Source organism: Etheostoma spectabile, chromosome 14 (genome assembly GCF_008692095.1).
Source record: "Etheostoma spectabile isolate EspeVRDwgs_2016 chromosome 14, UIUC_Espe_1.0, whole genome shotgun sequence".
In the NCBI taxonomy this organism is placed as follows: Eukaryota; Metazoa; Chordata; class Actinopteri; order Perciformes; family Percidae; genus Etheostoma; species Etheostoma spectabile.
The window spans coordinates 4,352,440-4,371,347 of NC_045746.1; the positions used below are offsets into that span (position 1 = coordinate 4,352,440).

Genomic DNA, 18,908 nt, shown 5'->3' on the forward strand with positions numbered 1-18,908 from the left:
CCCCCCCTCTTTCTCTCTGCAGGTTTCTAAAAAGGTCGCCGATCTCATTCTGGAGAAACAGCCCGCTTATGTCAAGGTAAGCTTCCATTGTCAACTCAAACACATTACACAATTGTTTCTATTTTTTCTTGGCCCTGCCACTTATCTACAAAAAAGTAATTCCCAATCATACTGTATATAACGTAAGTATATTTTTTAGGAATGGCTGATTTTCCAAACCTGTTATAATTTTGCTATCAGGGCATCAGTGGATGTGTTCCTCTGTTAGCAACAAGATAAGGTAGAAAATTTGTAACCATGGCAGTAGGGTATCCAACTTTATCCATTAATAAGGAAAATGAGGCAATAACCTCATTTTTATTCACAACATAGCCAGGTAATGAATTCAAATTAAGTCCATAAAATCCCATCTTTGATTGCCTAGTGAAGTTGCAATGAACTGAAATAAGCTGGAGTGTGTGTGTGTGTGGGTGTCTTTATACCAAGAAGATATTCAGTCTATTTTTGGTCTGATCAACCTGAGACCACGTTTGCTATAGTGATGAGTCATTCTTTAAACTGGTTTTATTAGCCTACATTGAATATTTTGACAGTAGTGAACTGATATGATCGCATTCATCTCATTCTGTTTAGAACAACCGCAACATTCTTGACAGCTCAGAAACATGAGCTAAGAGCAGTTTGAACCCACTGTCACATAGAAACGAAGATAAATTACTCTTATAACTTCTTTTAATAGGTTTAATGATTTTAGACATCAATGTTTGTTGGTAAAGAAACTTTATCGAGACGCTGGTGCAGAAGCCAGCATCATGTACGTGTCCGTGTACATTGTGTGTGGGATTTGTGGCTGTATCAAGTGGGCTTCAAAATGAAAGTGTTTTGGCAGGAGATCAAATATTTGCCTAAATATGTATATTTGTGTGCCTGTGTGTGTCTGTTTGATTGATTGGAGGAGATGATCTTTTGATTAATTTGATTTAGCAGTCAAAGCAGAGCATGGTCCCATTAGATACATCGCTATTGAAGTTTGGTCGAGTCTGTCAAATTTGTATTAGTCAGGGAAGCTTTTGATCCCAGCGAGTCGCAGGAAATGACGGACAACTTTAACAAATTTGGTAAGTGATGAAAATGCAGTAAAATTATCATCATTGTTATGCCTCCTGAAGGTCAGTCTATGAATAGCAAATTGATCATTATTTCTGTGACCCTCCCCATGACTCTGCAGAGTCCAAACGACAGCAGGGCTTATTAGCAGACTTTGCCAAGGATTTCGGGGGCATTTCCATTGACCCATCTCAGCCCTTGTTCACTTGGTCTGCAACGCCCTGTGGAGTTCAGAGGGTACTTCATTTTCTACATCCAGACAATTTCACTACATAATTTCCTAACATTCAGAAAGACCAAAAGTAGCATTGACAACTTAGTGCTTGTCCCTTGATTTGCAGAATTGCCTGACAAATATGCTTTACCCTTCATCTTTGAGGCTACTCCTACTGTTCTATTAAACGGGGTGTGTGATGATTTAAAATAGCTGCCCGCTCGTCTCTGTGGGTTAAAAGAGAGAGAGGGTAGAATTAAGTGGTCAACTGCAGGATCTCTAGACTTACCCGAAAGAAAGATCGCTGTCTGGAAGTCTAAGTTTAAGACTAGTCTAAGTCTTTAAGTCTAATAATGTTTAGCAGGTAGCCCTGACTAGGTCACTCAACACCATTGGAAAGGGACTTTCAATTATTTTCCACTGGAAACACTTATTTTTCACAGTTACTTGTTGGTGCCTTTGTTTGTGTTCTCCAGTTGCCTTCTTTAAAGGAGGTTAGTAATTTGGTGGTCAAACCTGACACTTTCATAGAGGTCTAAAGACTGTTGGGCAGACAAAAATTGACAGGAAACAGGGTTGTTAAAAAGTGTGGAGGTGTTCGAGTATGGTCAAACTGTGTGGGAATGTGGAGAAATAAACACACTATGAACTCCAGCTGTGAATCCCTGCATTTGTGTGTCCTAAATGCAATTAAACTTTATTTTCTATTCACCTAATGCAAAAAAGAGGGCAGGAACAACAGCATCATTAGAATGTATAGGCAGGGTAGGTAGCAGGGAGCCAGTGCATAGCCAATGTGCTGGAGGGTCGCAGGAAGGACCTCTTATGAATATATGAATAAAGAAGCATGGGGGGGGGGAAATCTCCCTTGTGACTAAACATCTTCTCCTCTTTCACCTTCACTTCCCTGACCAGCGGCTATGTTTGTGGACATTGTAGGAGTCTGGTTGCATAGTTTCATTGTGTTTGACTAGACTCACCTTTCCTGGATGTTTACAGTACACATATCTACAGTACTGCAGACTGTAGATACAGTACAGGTGTACAGTATGTTGGTAAATAGTTGAATTCAGCCTCTCTTTACTTGTTAAATTGCACATATTGTTTTTTAAGGTCATGCCAGTCTTGCACACCAGCTCTTTACCCTCTTGTCTACTAAAAGTGACTAAACAATTGTCGAAGTCCACTACTGTGCACCGTTACACAAGCTGGGTTAGCCGACTGTCTAATAGGTTACTGTAGCGTACAGAATGGATAGAGGGCTCAGAGCAGGGGCATGACAACAAATTGGAGGCCCAGTCTACATACTGAGCACTCAGCATGCTGAGCTCTGTTGATTCTGTTTGAAGCTGAATGTCTGATTTTTTTTTTTTCTTTTTGAATCCATTTTTTTATTTGTTACATGAAATCGTGTTTATTTAAGCTGTTCTGGTCTTTTCCTGCGTGGATTTGTAAACATAGCTAAATCCATGAGTGTCTACATTACATCATGGTTTGAACAGCTGTGCACAGTACAGTATTACCTGTGTGTTCATAAGGGATGTCATAACAAGGGGTAGAGTGAGCGCAAGACTGTGTGTGTCTATGTCTGCGAAGCAGGAGTAAAGTTTCTGTTGGACACAAGAAAGAAACGGCTCCTTTCTTCACCAGATTTGACCCTGAGCGCACTTATTTTTTTACTACTCAGACTATTATTGACTGTTTAACTGAATAAAACCAACTAGTACTATGCATTGATATACATGTCAATCATTGATTCATTTTACAACTTAGACTTTCCATCACTTCATAATATTGGTAGACTGGAGTTGGTGAATTTCATACTACTGCTAAGTCTAGATATAGTTTTACAGTTGTAGCGCTGTGGGTGCTGAAGATGCTGAACTGCTCCCAGTACTGTATATGAATCAGATTCCCTCTTAGTTATTCCTTAGCTGGACCTGGTGAGTCAGCCGAGTCCCAGCCAGTTCCCGCTGCTTAGAGCGCAAGGGCATTTTCTGAGGACACATTTTAATGTACAGTACGTTTGAGTGTACCAAGGCCACCATGGTACCTTCACGTATTAATAAACTGTTTTAACCAGTACTTTGGAACTTATTAAAGAAAGGACACTGTGTTCTACAAATGTGATGGCTTTATGGAAAGTTGCTCTTAGAAGTGTGGATAGTGTTTGATTTGTAAAAGCATCAATGTGAGTGCTATACCATTCCGTACACGCCTTCGCTTTCTTTACAACAGTTGTTTTGCTTAGCTAAGCATATAATAGGAAAAGGTTAAACAGCTTGCCTGGCTCTATCAAAAGGTTACAAGTGTAAAAAACTGTGAAAGCCAAATGTGAAAATCACAAGTTGTGGTTTTATGGGGTTACTTTGTTTTTTCTCAGAATAAAACAAGATATAACGTGTAAATTAGTTAACTTTGGAGGTGCTGGTAGACAGATTAGTTACCTTTGGACAGAGCCAGGCTGGCTGTTTTGCTGTTTCCAGTCTTCATGCTAAACTAAGCTAAAACCGTATCTTCACATTTAGCGTACAGATTAGAGAGTAGTATTGATCTTTTCATCTAACTCTTGACAAGAAAGTGATTTAGTGTATTTCTGCAAAACACTATGCCTTTAACAAATATAAAGTTAATGAAAGCATAATAACAGAATCTGTAATTTAAAGAAAAAAAAAAGCTGCAATGCTTTTTTTTGCAGACAAAATATAAGCTTTCTTAAACATTTTCATGAAACCAGTACTTGTCATGCTGATGTTGCCTGCCCTGGGCAGAACAGCACAAGAGTCACATGGTGCATGTTCCCTCAGAGAAATCTTTGAATCAACCTTTGTAAAGTAGTTCTGAGGACTTGTCAAGGTCTTCCTTAAGATCATGAGGGCAGATTTGTTTGAATGAGAACATTGATCTTGTACCCACAGCTGACATGCCACTTTGATGCTGTTGTTTTTATTACCGTTGAAAATTAATTTCCCCAGACTGGTTTGTTGGTAAGAGGTTTGTTCATGTCTGACTGTATTATCAGGACATTCTTATGAGCACTGGACCTTTTTGCAGAGGGGTGATGCAGTATTAAAAAAATAAGAAGAAAAAAAGTGAGCATCTCCGACCTCGGACATGATATCTGGCAGATCCCAAAAAATTTAAACCAAGAGAGAAAGAGAAAAGTCGAAAATTTAACAGCCCTTGGTCTTTACTTTTGGCTGTTTGTTCTTCGTGGAGGTCACTGAAGTGGCGTTATAACTGTCTCTTTGAGCAAAGTGTGTATTGATCCTTTTTCTAAATGTTTAAGCTCTGAAGAAAGGAAGCTTCTTCTCTGATTTTTCTGTGTGTTTTTGTCCTCTGAAGTACATTACACTCTGGCGTTGGTGAGGCATGCCTTACCATAATAACATCATCTGTAAGATCTATCTTGTTCACAGCAGAATGCATGAAGAGTGCTCCCATTTGGTGTGTTGGTTTGGGAGCATTGCTGTACATGTCTGCGCTATACTTTTGTGGGGGAAGTGATTTTCTGGGTAAATGGCATTATTACAGGCATATTTCACTGACCGCTCCGTAATGAACCAGTCTAACACAATCTTTTTGCCACTCAGATTTTACATGCCCTCAGCATTATAGGATGCCTATTGGACTGTTTATTTGTACTAAATAGACATTTAAGCATATTTAGTGCCATATAGTATATCATTCTTTGGGATTTGAAACATTAACTTCAAAATGTTCCAGTGTTTATACATATGAGTATGCTGCTTTGTCTTATTTACTATCATTTTATCACTAATTTCTTCCTTGTTCACAGGAACTGGAGCGAGTGACGGCATTACAGACAAACCTGCAGCTGGCAGCGGTCATTTGCACTAATGCAAGGAGGTAATATTGTTCTTTTACCTATGATATATTCAGTAATTTAAATAGCTGCTGAAATAGCCCGTTCAAAACACATCTGCATACTAAGTGCTTTCCTCATAACTACAGTAACGTTCCTTCCCTTCATATATTCTGTGTTTTAAATATAGTCACAGATAGCAAAATATTCTGTCTTGTTTGCCCTTGGAATCAAAAATATGACACTATACATGCTGCTATAATAATAATAATAATAATAATAATAATAATAATAATAATGTATGTGTGTATACATGTGTGTACAGTATGTATATATGTACGTGTGTGTGTGTGTGTATATGTGTGTGTGTGTGTATATATATATATATATATATACTGTATATGTACAGTATATATGTATATGTGTGTTTATATATATCAGAGTTTTAAATGCCAAGCAAAGTAGTATTAATGTGTAATAATGCTAAATGCTTCCTGCACTGTGACGTTTTGTGTAAAGGCAACTGAGCGTGGCTAAGGAGGGATTCACAGAAGCCAGCTTGGGTCTATTAGCCAATCAGAGGAGACGGCAATTGCTGACAGGCCTGCTTAAGTCACTCAGGACTATCAAGACGCTGGTAAAGTTAACTATTGATCTATCATTTATCTATTTACTGACCTACCTTCAAAAAGTTCTCCCTTAGACCCACGTAATTATCTGCTTTCTACTGGGTCCTTGAACACAACATGGATGGTTACTCTGATTTGGTTTTCAAAACAAAATGAGGGCCATGCCCTACACAGATTGCTCCAGCATCCAGTGCGATGCTTGTTTAATTAAATAAAAGCTGAATAAAATTAGACAGTTGTTTACAAGTTGTCCTTTGGATTATTTGTGTAAAACATGGCTACTTATTAATTGTGTTTGTTGTACTGTTATGGTGGATTTCATATATATCTCAGACTGTCAACATAATTGATTTATACTGTAGTGCCGAGTGAAGTTATTGATTTCCCTGTCAGTGTTATTTTGAATAACCTTGGGAATTTGACCTAGCAAAGGTAGTAAAGACTGTACCCTTGTGCTGTTTCTGTCTAAAATACCATCATTAAACACACTGTGACACATCACTATTGTGAAACTCATTGATGTAGCCAACAATAATCATTTTAATAACTTCAACTGGTTCTCTGTGCATGATTTAAATTAAGATTAAAGTTAAATAAACATACTGTCTTTTTAATTAGTCAGATTTGATAATTTGCCTAACTGTAATAATTGGGAAATATTTTACCACATGGTCACAGCAGTAAATCATGTAATGAGTTTTGAACTAGTTAGCACTAATATTGTGGCCTGTTAGGGATTTTATGCTGTATTCATTTCTTCCTCTTGTCATTCTTTGCCTCATAGCAAAGAACTGATGTAAGACTCAGCGAGATGCTAGAGGTATTGCAATCCCCTTCACACACACACACACACACACACACACACACACACACACACACACACACACACACACACACACACACACACACACGTGCAGAGATATTTTTATAATTGACTTGAAAGGTCAAACATCAGTAGGGATTTTGCATTGAAAGTCAAACCCACCTAAACTGGAGACACTCTACAAATACCTATCTATTGTGAAGTTCAGCTGTAGCAGATGGAATAGATTTCACTACCCCTGAGTGTAATCCTTGGTTATACGCTGTATCTGTAAGTATTATATTTGGATTATCTTTTTAGAAAAGCTTGACCAGCGATTGGGGTTGCAAATTAGCCTATTGGCTAGAAACCTTTTCATGTAACACATCTACGCATATTGTTATGGCCTTGACTGTAATAATTATGTATGCAATAATGTGCGCTACATTGTCCCTGACAATAAATACAAAAGTCAACAAAGTATCTGCCGTAACAATCAGTTTTAAGTAGATCAAACAAAACAGATGCGCAGAAGAAGTCACACACATCACTGTCATCATCCAGAGCTATCCGTAGTATACCCTTGATATATATGGTATTTATAAATTAGTTTCAGACTACATACAGTACACACTGTACTGCTTTCATACTTCAAATGACCTCACTTCTCTGTTTCTTTCAGGAGGAAGACTATCCCGGTGCAATCCAGCTCTGTCTGGAATGTCAAAAGGCTGCCAGCACCTTTAAACACTACAGCTGCATCAGGTACAGTATGAACAAATAGATATATTTAGTTGTCTCCAAGTGAGAGAAGGCTCGGACTTCATTTTCTAGGGATGGATAGAAAGTTTTCTGATATTCACATACTAGAGAATATAATCACGTGTCTCCTATTGTGAAATCCTTCACAAATAGTTGTTAGGTTGGAAGGTTTCCAGTTACAAGATCGAAAAGACAGGCAGGCAGCTGGCTAGTCATGCCACACAGATGGTTAGACCGAAAAAGACAACAGAGAGACAGACAGACAGACAATCAAAACCACATAAGACACACTAGAACATCTGAGAATCAACCGTGAAACATGCAGGGTACACAATTAAGTTTGAACCATTTGTGTTTTCGAAGTGCCCAGACATGACTGTCATAATAAAACCCTCTTCTCTCTACTCGTATTTAGGTAAGAGAGGGAAGTAAAGGTATAGAGTTTATTTACGTTGAATCCAAGGTGGTCAATCATCTCTGTCCCTTTTGATTTTCTGTGCAATTGTGCTCAATTTGTGGCAGTAGGTGGGCACCACAGTTCTCCTTTTTATTTATTGATTAAGGATTGATCAGGGATGCACGTCATTGCTGGCTTCCTCCCTCTTCCTGCGACACTGAGCTCAGGATATTTTGTGAAGAGGTGTGTGAGAATAAACGTCTTTAACTGCTCCCAACACATGCCAATGTAACATAAATACATTGTGTTCCCGCTTGTCATTTTTGCTGTTTTGTCATGCACAGCAGAGTGTGGGGTGGTCTATTTATGGAGTAAGCACTGGCATCACAAAACGGTGAGAAAGCTTACAGTTCCACTCGCAGATACAGACCTTTTAAACAAAACTGAGTGTCTGCACCTCTGCATTCAACTAATGCACCTGGCCGTGACAATGCCGTTCCAATGACAGAATGACTGCTGGGAAGTAATGATCAATATGGTAACATTATGCACAATGGATTGTTGTGCTGCGGAGAATTCCTCCCAATGTTCTTTTCTTTTTCATGGCGTTCCATGTTCATGGTAATGCTCCCTGAATGAGCTGGTGATGGTGGTGTGCAGAATCATTCACATTTTTCCACCCATAATGTCACCCATTGCAACCAGTGTGTCACTGAGGGAATGTGATTGTGATCACAATAAAAAAGGAAGCGCTTCCATTTTTCTTTATAACCGTCAGTATCACTGTATTTACACATGGTCCGTTGTGTATTCAAACGCGTCCGTGGCAGCTGGATAGAAATTTGATTACCCTCTTCACCTTTGCGTTCTTTTACAATATGCTAGTTCTGCCTCCTGAATGCAGTAGTTTACAACATTAGTGCATAGATCAAACATCTGTCAAACTTTGCATTAACATGCACATTGTACTGTACTTGGGCTCTGCCCAAAACTGCTATAACCTTGACTGCAGCATCGCCCTCCCCTAAGCAGCTAGTTGCCAAGCTGCTGCACTTTGATTTAACCTTGTAGCTATGGTTTTCCATGCACTGCTGAATGCCTTACATGTACAGTTCGTTTCATGCCTGCTCTTCTTTTGTCCCTGTCCCCTACCCTGTAAAAGTCAATATTGTTTCCCCAAGAAGGCGCTTACACAGCTTCATGCCCCGTCTCAGTCCATTTTCATCAGGCTGTCCACATGGGCAGCTGTTAGACCTGCACATGTCAGCACAGTGTTCACAAACTGTGAGCTTTGCTGTGGCTTTAGAAAAAGAAAGGTGTACTCTAGCCTTAGCATCTCTGTAATATCTGTAATATAATATGTTGTACCGTATGAAAAATTAAATTAAGATGCATGCAAATCTGTAAAGATTTCCCAGGAAAACATAAAATCTATAACATAAATTTATTTTCTTTCAAACCTAGTGTTGGAAATGATAATCTCAATTCTGCACCACAAAATTGGGATTTCAAGGATTTAACACAGAGCTCTTAAGTTTGTTAGTATTTTGTTGCTACAACAAAACAAATTATTAGGGATCAAATTTAACTCTGGCTTCAAACATGCTAGTTATTTCATACTAGGTGTCATACAAATTGTCTAAAACTTATTGTAGCAGAAGCTCCTTCAGATCTCCACTTCAGCTAAGCTAGTCTTAGTATTTCTGGAGGTGTTTGTTCAGGTGTTCTAATCTAACCGGTTCAGGTGGTTCAGCTGCACGTTCAAGAGGAGCAAAGTGTAGGAAGAAGGGCAGAGGGCTGCTACGGAGATATCTGTGTCTCAGACACAAACAGTTTTGTGCAGGCTGCCCAAAGTGACACTGCAAACACTGAAGCAGTTCACTGATTTATTCAGAGCCACGCCTTCCTTCTCTTTGTGGTTAAAGTATATTTTCTTTCAAGGCTGCATGATTGTGTGCAAGTGGAGATTTTTAAGAAGAGGTCCATGTGAATCAGCTGTAGAGTATCATTTGAACTTGTGTTAACTTGTAGCACTTTAGAGGTCATGATACAGTCCTTCCACGAGCAACAACAGCACAATCAAAAGATGTACTCAAAGTCAGGTCAGTGCCATGTTGTTTTGTGTTTTCCCCCCACTCTGACATACAAATTCAACTGTGTTTTTATGTGTCACCACTTTTTCAGTTACACTTACACGCTTGGAAGAAGGAAGATGCTTAACATTTCTATTTTTAGTTAGTATAGATTTTTGCATCCACACCTTTTCCCAATGAGCACCAATTAAGTTGGACAACAGTTATTTCTCCAGCAAACCTGTTTTAGTCGTTATCTGCTTCCCAAATGTTTATATTTAATTGGATGTTCATGTGCAGTAAGAAACTGGACTGAATAGACAGTATAACAGGCACACTAAGCACAGATTATTCTATCATTGGGCTAGCATATATTTAATAAACAGTGTCATACTCTAAAAAGACTAACATCAGACTGTTATTGTCACGTGAAACCCATTCTTCTTCACTGGACTGTATCTGTGTTTAATGCAGACTCCAGTCTAGAAAACAAGCTAGACAAACAAAAGTGATGCTTTATGACACAATATATATGTGAAATTGTCCCTAATAAGCCAGCTTCAGGTTGTCAATTTTTTTTTTTCTTTGTGAAGTGGCCCATCAGAACTGTACCCATGGAGAAAGTGCCACAACTCCACTAGACATGCCGTGCTACATATGTGAATATTGCATCAAATCTTGAACTTGAAGAAAACAATCAGCACATTATTTTGGTCTGGTGTGATCAAGTTTTCCTAGTGCTCTTTCAAATTTCCTTCTGGAATTTATTTCTTAACTTCCCCCTAACCTCCTTTGCTTTTTTACTTGCATAATTATGGTTGATGTTGTCCCTTCAAGCTAGGTTTTACTCTTTGAAGCCCTTCCCCTACCATGTTTTGGTTGCCTCTCAGCTAGCCTTGTAACAGTGGCTAACATGACTACAGCAAAAATGGCATTTTCACAAAATCTGAGCATCCTGCAGAACCCTTGAAGCACAGAAGTCCACGCATTACCAATTTAGCAAGTCAGCAGTCACAGTGGAGGGCCTTGCCTTAAGGCCCGGTGGACACCTATTGCCAGTGATAATTGAAAACTGAGTTAAAAAAATAAATAAAAAATCCCTGCTTTCTACATAACTCTATTTCAATCCTTATGTTCCCTGCAGAGAACGGATTGTTAATTAGATTTCTCTCCTCCTCATCTGTTATTTATGCATTCTGTCTGATCGTGGAAGACTGCCAGTATGTGGGGAGGAGCTGCGTCTGCACACACATAAACACTCACTGGACAGTGAAATTTGGCAAAATATTCATGAGATGGACACAATAACAGGAGGACTGGATAATATGGTCACCTGTGTAATTGGCATTGAGTTGACCTCTTGTGTTGTTCTTAAAAAGCCCAGAGAGTTCTTAAAAAAGATCAAGGTGCACCAGGCATTCAAGGATCCATGTGTGTGACGTTGAGTGCTCTGTTTGGTTTCCCAATCCCATTTTAGACTTTGCTAATGCGGTTATGTCGCTTTAGCTTAGTGATTATGATGGGGAACAAGAGTTTTGATTATGTGAAGACCAGCTGTTAATTACTGTTCATGTGTTGTGGTATGTGTAAAAGGAATAGTTTGACAATTTTGGAATTACACCTCTTTGCTTTCTTTGTAAGATTGAGATCAGAAGATTGATGCCACTTTCATTGTCTGTCTGCGATTTATTGAGCTAGAGCCAGCTAATGGTTAGCTTAGCAAACAACAGGAAACGGCTAGCCTGGCTCTAGGGGCAGTGAGGAAGTCATTGTCCTTGCTTTTGTCCAGATTTAACAAAGAAGATATTAGAGCCATACCGATATATCGGAGGGCCGATATTGGGCATCGTCAATAAAACATTTTACTTACTTATCATTTTATTTTACTTACTTATTTTATTTATCAGAACTTTAATATATTTTGATGTTCTTCTGTTCTGACAATAAAACAAATTATCATTATTTTAGTGAGACATTATCAATAGCTACAAATAACTGTTATGGAAATCTGTTTGTTTTGTTAAAATATAATATTGGATTTCTAAATAACCAAATACTTGTATTGGTATCGACCTTAAAAATGCTTTATCGATCGGGTTCTTTGATATGTGGTAAATATTGAGCTTAGAGGTTCTGATAGGTGTAGTTTTGAACTTTAGACAGAGCCAGACAAGCTGCTTTCACCTGTTCTTTATGCTAAGCTAAGCTAATCACCTGCTGACTCTAGCTTTGTAATGACTGTACAGACATGAGGGGCTTTCAATCTCCTCATCCATCTTAATGTGTGTATTTTAGTTCCCTGTTGCTCCCCAGTTTTTAATGTTTGTCAACCAATGTTTGCTTTCTGCCATGCTGTGATGGTGACTGGAAATTGCAGTGGTCCATCTTACTCTCAGGTGTTCCCCTGTGCACCGGTCCGTTGGATTATTTCTCTCTCTCTCATATGCTCTCCCACTATTTTTCAGTTTGGTTTATCTCCTGTTACTCTACCACACCCTGCAACGTGGGAGTACAAAAGAAAGTTCTTTGATGAACAGGGCATTTATCCTGGTGGTCTCTGCTCCTCTGGTATATCTCCTTAGTGTGGCTGTCAGAGCTGAAAGTCTTTGTTTAGCACTCTCCTGGGCCTTGCATATCGACATTAAGGGGCAGTTCTTTAGTAGCCAGGACCTGACATTGACCCGTTCACCCCTCTGTAGTGGAGCCATCTTACTTACTTTGTGTGTTTTCTTTATATTGGCTAAAACATTGTGGTTTCCACTGAGGATACTGGCTATGACTTGCCTTGCTGAGCTTGTAACTGAGAATGCCTGGTGTTATCATTGCTGCGGCGCATACCAATTTATTGGATCCATGGCAGTTTAGTTCAAAGGCCTCTTCCAAACTATCACTCTGATGTCGGCATTTTGGTGTCAAGCTCATCTATCCATTTCTCCACATTGTGCTTACTGGACAATTGTTTGAGTCTTCTTAAGTCTCCAGTTGTGGTGTCAGCTTTCTCATTTCTTTGTTTGAACATTTGTTAACTGTTATTCGGTTTTCAGTTTGTGTAGATCCTTGTTTATCACTCTTCTATAATATTTCTCTCACAAACTGGCAGATAAAAACGGCTTGCACTGCATCAAGTTTTGAAATGGCATGCTCATTTTGTTACCTGCTTTGCAAACGACCTGTGGGACTCAATTTGCAGTTTCTTCTCAGTTTCTCCGCTTCCTCCTCTTCGCTCTCCTCACTCAATACCCAACCTATGCTTAATTAGCAATTTGTTAAGGACACTGTTTTCCTAGGGCGCCTGTGGTCTCAAAAAGCATAACATAAGTGCGGGCTGACCTGAAAAAGAACCCAAGCAAAGCGGGGACAGAGGCAGAGAAACAGTGGAACAGCGGATGATTATGAAGGGGCGCAGTGCAGGGGGAGTCACTAGGGAATTGAATTGGTGTCTCGGGATGGGCAAAATAGTTGTGATTTCTGTTGCTAATTCGCAACTCTTGAGTTGAAAGCATTTCCCAGGATAAGCAAACATCTGAGCACACTCCAAGGATGTGTAGGAGTTTTTTTTAGTTTTTTTTTAAAATCTGTAACAGAAACATACAGCACACACATAGAGAATACAGCTGCTTCCACTGTAAGATTTTAAAAAAACAACACTTGAAACACACAAAAAAACGTATATATTGGAAATACATCCGTATCTCATTCTATTGGTCCCTTGTTGCCCTGTTTGTATGAAAGAGGGGAATTGTGAGACACATGGGTGCAGCTTGATGACAAAGTGGTTCTCCGTTTAGATGATTTTGTTAATGGAAATATACAGTGTAAATAAAAAGTCTACACACCCTTGTTAAAAGTTTTGTGATGTAAAAAAAATGAGACAACCCCAAAGCCCATTCATATGAAGAATACAGGAGATTGTTGTCACATGTAGGGGCGGCTGTGGCTCAGTGGTAGAGCGGTTGCCTACCAATTGGGAGGTTGGTGGTTTGATCCCCGCCCCTGCAGTCATTGTCGAAGTGTCCTTGGGCAAGACACTGAACCCCGAGTTGCCCCCGGTGCTGCGCATCGGAGTGTGAATGCGTATGAATGTTTATCTGATGAGCAGGTGGCACCTTGTACGGCAGCCCCGGCCACAGTGTATGAATGTGTGTGAATGGTGAATGTTTCCTGTAGATGTAAAAGCGCTTTGAGCAGTTGTTAAGACTGGAAAAGCGCTATATAAATACAGCACATTTACATGTAGCACACAGCCAGTACTTGGTAATGTCTTTGTTGTGCCATATTTTCTCCACTTGATGATCACTGTCTTCACTGTGTTCCATGGTATATTTAATGGTTTGGAGATTCTTTTGTACCCTTCTCCTGACTGATATCTTTCAACAACCATGGCTTTTGCTCTGAGATGCAACTAAGAAAATGTCAGGAAAATCCTACTGGAACAGCTGAACTTTATTTGTGATTAATCAGAGCCACTTTAAATGATGGCAAGTGTGTAATGACTTCTGTTTAACATGAGTTTGAATGTGATTGGTTAATTCTGAACACAGCCACATCCCCAGTTATAAGAGGGTGTGCACACCTATGCAGCCTGGTTAATGTTTTTTATTTTTCAACCTCAAAGATTTCAGTTTGTTTTTCAATTGAATTGTTCACATTGTAGGTCACATTAAAATTGGAAAAAGTTCTGACACGATTTACCTTTGTCTAATTGTTCACAAAAACCTGGCATTTTAACAGGGGTGTGTAGTCTTGTATCAACTGTAAACTGTGCTATACTCTGGTTCCTATAATAGGTACTCAAGTGAATGTCAGAATTTGTTTTATTTACTGGTAAAAATACAATAAATTTCCTGGTTACAGATGCAATGATCTGCTTTTTTCACTGGAAATTGAAAAGATTTGAAATTTTTGACTGTTGTTTAAACAACAAACAATTTGAATTTGCCCATAGTCCAGTAACTTGGGATGGGTATTTGCCGTTCATTTTTTCATTTTAAAAACTATTTCTGTCATTTTGTTAACATTCATATATCCAACAGACAGATACATTGATATTAAAAACGTTGTAGTTAGTTGACTGCATATTTTGCTTCATAAATTAAGGAACTAACCCCTTTTTTCTCCTCACAGCGAATTGAATTCCAAACTACAAGACACTCTGGAGCAAATAGAGGTATGTGCCTGCCTTCCTGCTTAATCTCTACTTCTAATATTTGAGGGCACTATCAGTGAAGAGACTTTTAGCAGTGAATAAGATTATGCTCTAACCTTGTTAATTTTCCAGAAGCCCTCATCTGAAAGAAGCAATCTATACTTCATTTGAACATTTTGATAGTTTGCTTTTCTCATTCTGGGTCTGCCAAATATTGACACATTCAGAAAGTCATTATTGTCTGTGTGCAAGCACGGTAAATTATATCAGTTTCATCTCTCGCTGCGTCGTGATATTTGGTGTGATAAATGGTATGCAAAGCAATTTTCTCTGCACCACTGCCGCTGCGCTTGAGTAGATTAATTACTTACAGTTCCGTCTGTACACAAGAAACAGCCGTGCATGAACACACGCCTACATAGCCATGCGGCAAGGTTTGTTTACTTATCAGCATGAGTTTGTAAATAAGCAAAGCAAAATCCTCTAAAATCATAAAGGGAAACACTTCCATAGACACACACATCAAGAGTATAATTTTAGTATCTATCTTAGTATTCATCTCAAGAATGCTAAAAGCCCTAAAAACTAAAATGGTTGTTTAAAGGACTAGAAGTTGCAATCCCTAGTATTTGCACCACTTTAAATTCGGGAGGTCCTGAAGGATGGCTGCTCTAATGCTTAACCAGCGGGACACATTGTCACTTGTGTACTACATCACAGGGTGTTTTGGCCAATTATCACAATACACCCTCTGCTGAGGCAAGCCCACCACAGGTTGATCAAGCCTGGGTGTGTGTCCCACGGTTAGCTGTTTGCCTTAGCAGCCCGGGTGGTACATACGTAACATATACAGCATTACTGTGTGTGATGCATCACACAACTTAGATGTCATTGGTTGGCTGTCAACCTGGTGTGTCAAATCCCTTAATTTCTAACTGTTTTCTAGTTGCCACACACACACACACACACACACACACACACACACACACACACACACACACACACACACACACACCAAACACAACACACACAACACACACACACACACACACCACTACGTAGCATGCTTACATCTACTACTGTCAGGCCCTTTAGAAAGCAGTCAACTGAGAGACACAATTTCTCATAAATAAAAACACTATCTGCTCTCTCGGCATGATTAGGCACAATAGAGATGCAGAGAATGTTATCAGTGAGTGTTGTTGCTACATTATGTACTATTTCTATTGTTGGGCATCACATCAAATTGACGGCGTTTTCACTGAATAAGACGTTAACAACCAAAACTACCCTTTCACTGTATACTACATGATAATTTTTCCGACTGGAGATATATATATCTATATATATATATATTATATATATATATTAATATAATATTATATATATATATATTTATATATATATATATATATATATATATATCTCTTATTTTTTTGATTAGGACAATGCACATTAATGAACATTTCTATAAATGCAGCAGTGTTGGCCAATTGGCACTTTCTACCGAGTCCTACCTAGGATGCATGTCTTTTATGGTGGGAAGAAACCGGAGCACCCGGAGGAAACCCATGCAAACACGGGGAGAACATACAAACTCCACACAGAAAGGCCCGCAAAATCATTTCTGGATAGTTACTTTTATTTTAGCAGCTTTAAACAGCTTTTAGATTAGCAGCTTTAAACATGGCGTGAGAAAATAGGTGGTGACGCAAGGTGTTTGATCTTCTCTGATTGCGGCTTTTGTGTCAGGGTTGTTACACGTCCCTGTACATCCTAGCTTCCTGCGAACGTTGGTTCACTTTCTTACCTCTCTTTTTAACACACACCAAACACACACACACACACACACACACACACACACACACACACACGCACGTACGTACATCTACGTCCAATTGCCCTTGGCCTCGTGTGATAGCTAAGCATCTGCACATCTATATCTAAATCCCTGGTCTTAACATTGATAATCCCTCTTTTCTTTTCCTTTTGTCATCCATCTATTTCTGGCTCCAGGAGCAGCTTGATGTCGCCCTGTCGAAGACTTGTAAGCACTTTGATGTTTCCCACTACACCAAGGTCCAGCTGGCTTACACGCTCCTGGGGAAGACACAGGTCAGTGGTTTGACATGTCTACAGGGTCACGGTGAATGGCTAAACATGACTGGATGTGATTGTCCAATTGTGGTGATCACTTACACCACATGTCCTTTTGTTTGACTCTTTGTCTTTTGTTTATTGAGGATTTTTTGGAGCGGATTGAATGTTCATCCTGGCTGGTTCTCTCCTAAACTTTATTTCAGGGTTGTGTGCATTCAGTCGACAGTGTTGTTTCCTTACTTTTGACCTTCTGCCACCAATTAGATTAGAATAGCCTGTCCCACAGACAGGCTGGTAACCATCAAGGGAAACGAGAATGTAATTTGGTTTATTGAAGTCTCTCTTGAACTTTTTTCCCCCTTCTTACTTCAGTGGATTGTTTTTACTCCAGTGAGTGAATTCAAGGTCTCTTCATTGGAGAAGAAAGGATTTTAGGCCACAGTGCATGCATGCCATCATTTCTGATTACCTTATGCTCAGTTTACTGTCAGTCAACTGTCACCCACAGAACTCACCCACAAGAAGGAACATAGTTCTCCAAAACAATATAATAATCCTTGGATAATATAAAAAAAGCACTCAAAACATTACAACAGCTGAGGCGATACGGTCAAAACAAGTTTGATTGGGGCATTTTTTGCGGTTTCTTTAAAGCTGTAGAACATTCATGTTAAGAACAACATCAATACACTACTGTAGTTTCTGTTAAAAATGACTGAAGATAAATATAATAGACCATGACCTAAAGTGACACAAATATGATCTTTTATCACTAGGGAATTTCGTTCTTACTCTCCTCATCACTCCGCATATCCCATTACAGCCCACGTATTTTTGGTCAGAAAGTGTTAATTTCTAATGCGAGGGCCTCTCTCTTTAATAACCCATACACTCCACCACCATGTCCCACATCTCACTTGGCCCTGAGCTCTTTGTTCTGCTTTGACTTGCATTTGTTCTTCCCTTTCTCACCTCCCTGATCTTATCCTTTCTGCTATTTTCTGCTATCTCCTCCAGTGTACCAGTGCTCTCTGGTATGGGTAATCAGTCATGAATGAGTTGTATATTATTGGAATTACACATTTCTTTCTTACATAACCTTTTTCATCCTTGAAGTATCTATTACTTTCCTACTTCAACAAGTAGGGTAACTTGTGGCCCAGTTATAGCTGGATTGAGTAGCCATCAAGCTATGCACACACATGTCTTTTTGAGCAATGAGAAGGCTGCCGTGTTTGAAAATAACACCTTTTGGCTAAGTTTTAAATGGACTTTGGGATTCCACAAATGCTGTTCCATTCCTTTTCAGCATTTTGAGCCCCTGCACCTCCTACATTCATACAGTTTTGCTGAGCCTACAGGTGAATGTTACATGTAAAAAGCCTGTGGGGATTTAGTGCTCAAGGGTTATGGTGGATTTTGGAGCTGGGCCAGATTGTACTAGATGGATGTAAATGGACGAATGTTATGTTCTGCAAACATGGCATTTTACTGTACAGGTTTAAAATCTTATATTGCCAGTGTAAATTCTGTGAATTGATGGCGTAGACACAAAGCTCACCACAACCAGTTAACTAACTGGGGGGACAGGGCCTTTTCCATTGTCACCCCTTCCATCTGGAACACAATCCCCCAGCACCTCGGACATGGTCCCTCCCTCACTCTTCAAAACCACACTCAAAACCTACCTAATAGTGCCTTAGAATACCTTTTTAAAGCGCTATACGCATGAGATGTAATATTATAGGGCTAGGCGATATGGAGAATATCAAATACCTCGATATCGATACTGCAACGATATTGTAGTGTTGACTACTGGTGCTTTCAAAAAATATTTACACAATGAGATTTTT

The 18,908-nt window shown here is 39.3% G+C and overlaps 1 protein-coding gene and 1 long non-coding RNA gene across 3 annotated transcripts in view; one reads left to right on the forward strand and one right to left on the reverse strand.

Moving 5' to 3' along the window:
• The window catches only part of vps50 (VPS50 subunit of EARP/GARPII complex), a 114,019-nt gene that overhangs the window by 21,712 nt on the left and 73,399 nt on the right, over positions 1-18,908 (forward strand). For both annotated transcript variants that reach the window (XM_032535044.1, XM_032535045.1), the window contains exons 5-11: positions 23-76; positions 5,121-5,191; positions 5,667-5,784; positions 6,561-6,596; positions 7,261-7,343; positions 14,934-14,976; positions 16,972-17,070. In XM_032535044.1, the coding sequence (XP_032390935.1) occupies positions 23-76; positions 5,121-5,191; positions 5,667-5,784; positions 6,561-6,596; positions 7,261-7,343; positions 14,934-14,976; positions 16,972-17,070 (504 nt within the window). The remainder of the gene's footprint in view (positions 1-22; positions 77-5,120; positions 5,192-5,666; positions 5,785-6,560; positions 6,597-7,260; positions 7,344-14,933; positions 14,977-16,971; positions 17,071-18,908) is intronic.
• Positions 14,192-18,908, reverse strand: part of LOC116701377 (uncharacterized) — a 20,272-nt gene continuing 15,555 nt past the window's right edge. The window contains exon 4 of the long non-coding RNA XR_004334902.1: positions 14,192-14,391. This is a non-coding gene — a long non-coding RNA (uncharacterized LOC116701377). The remainder of the gene's footprint in view (positions 14,392-18,908) is intronic.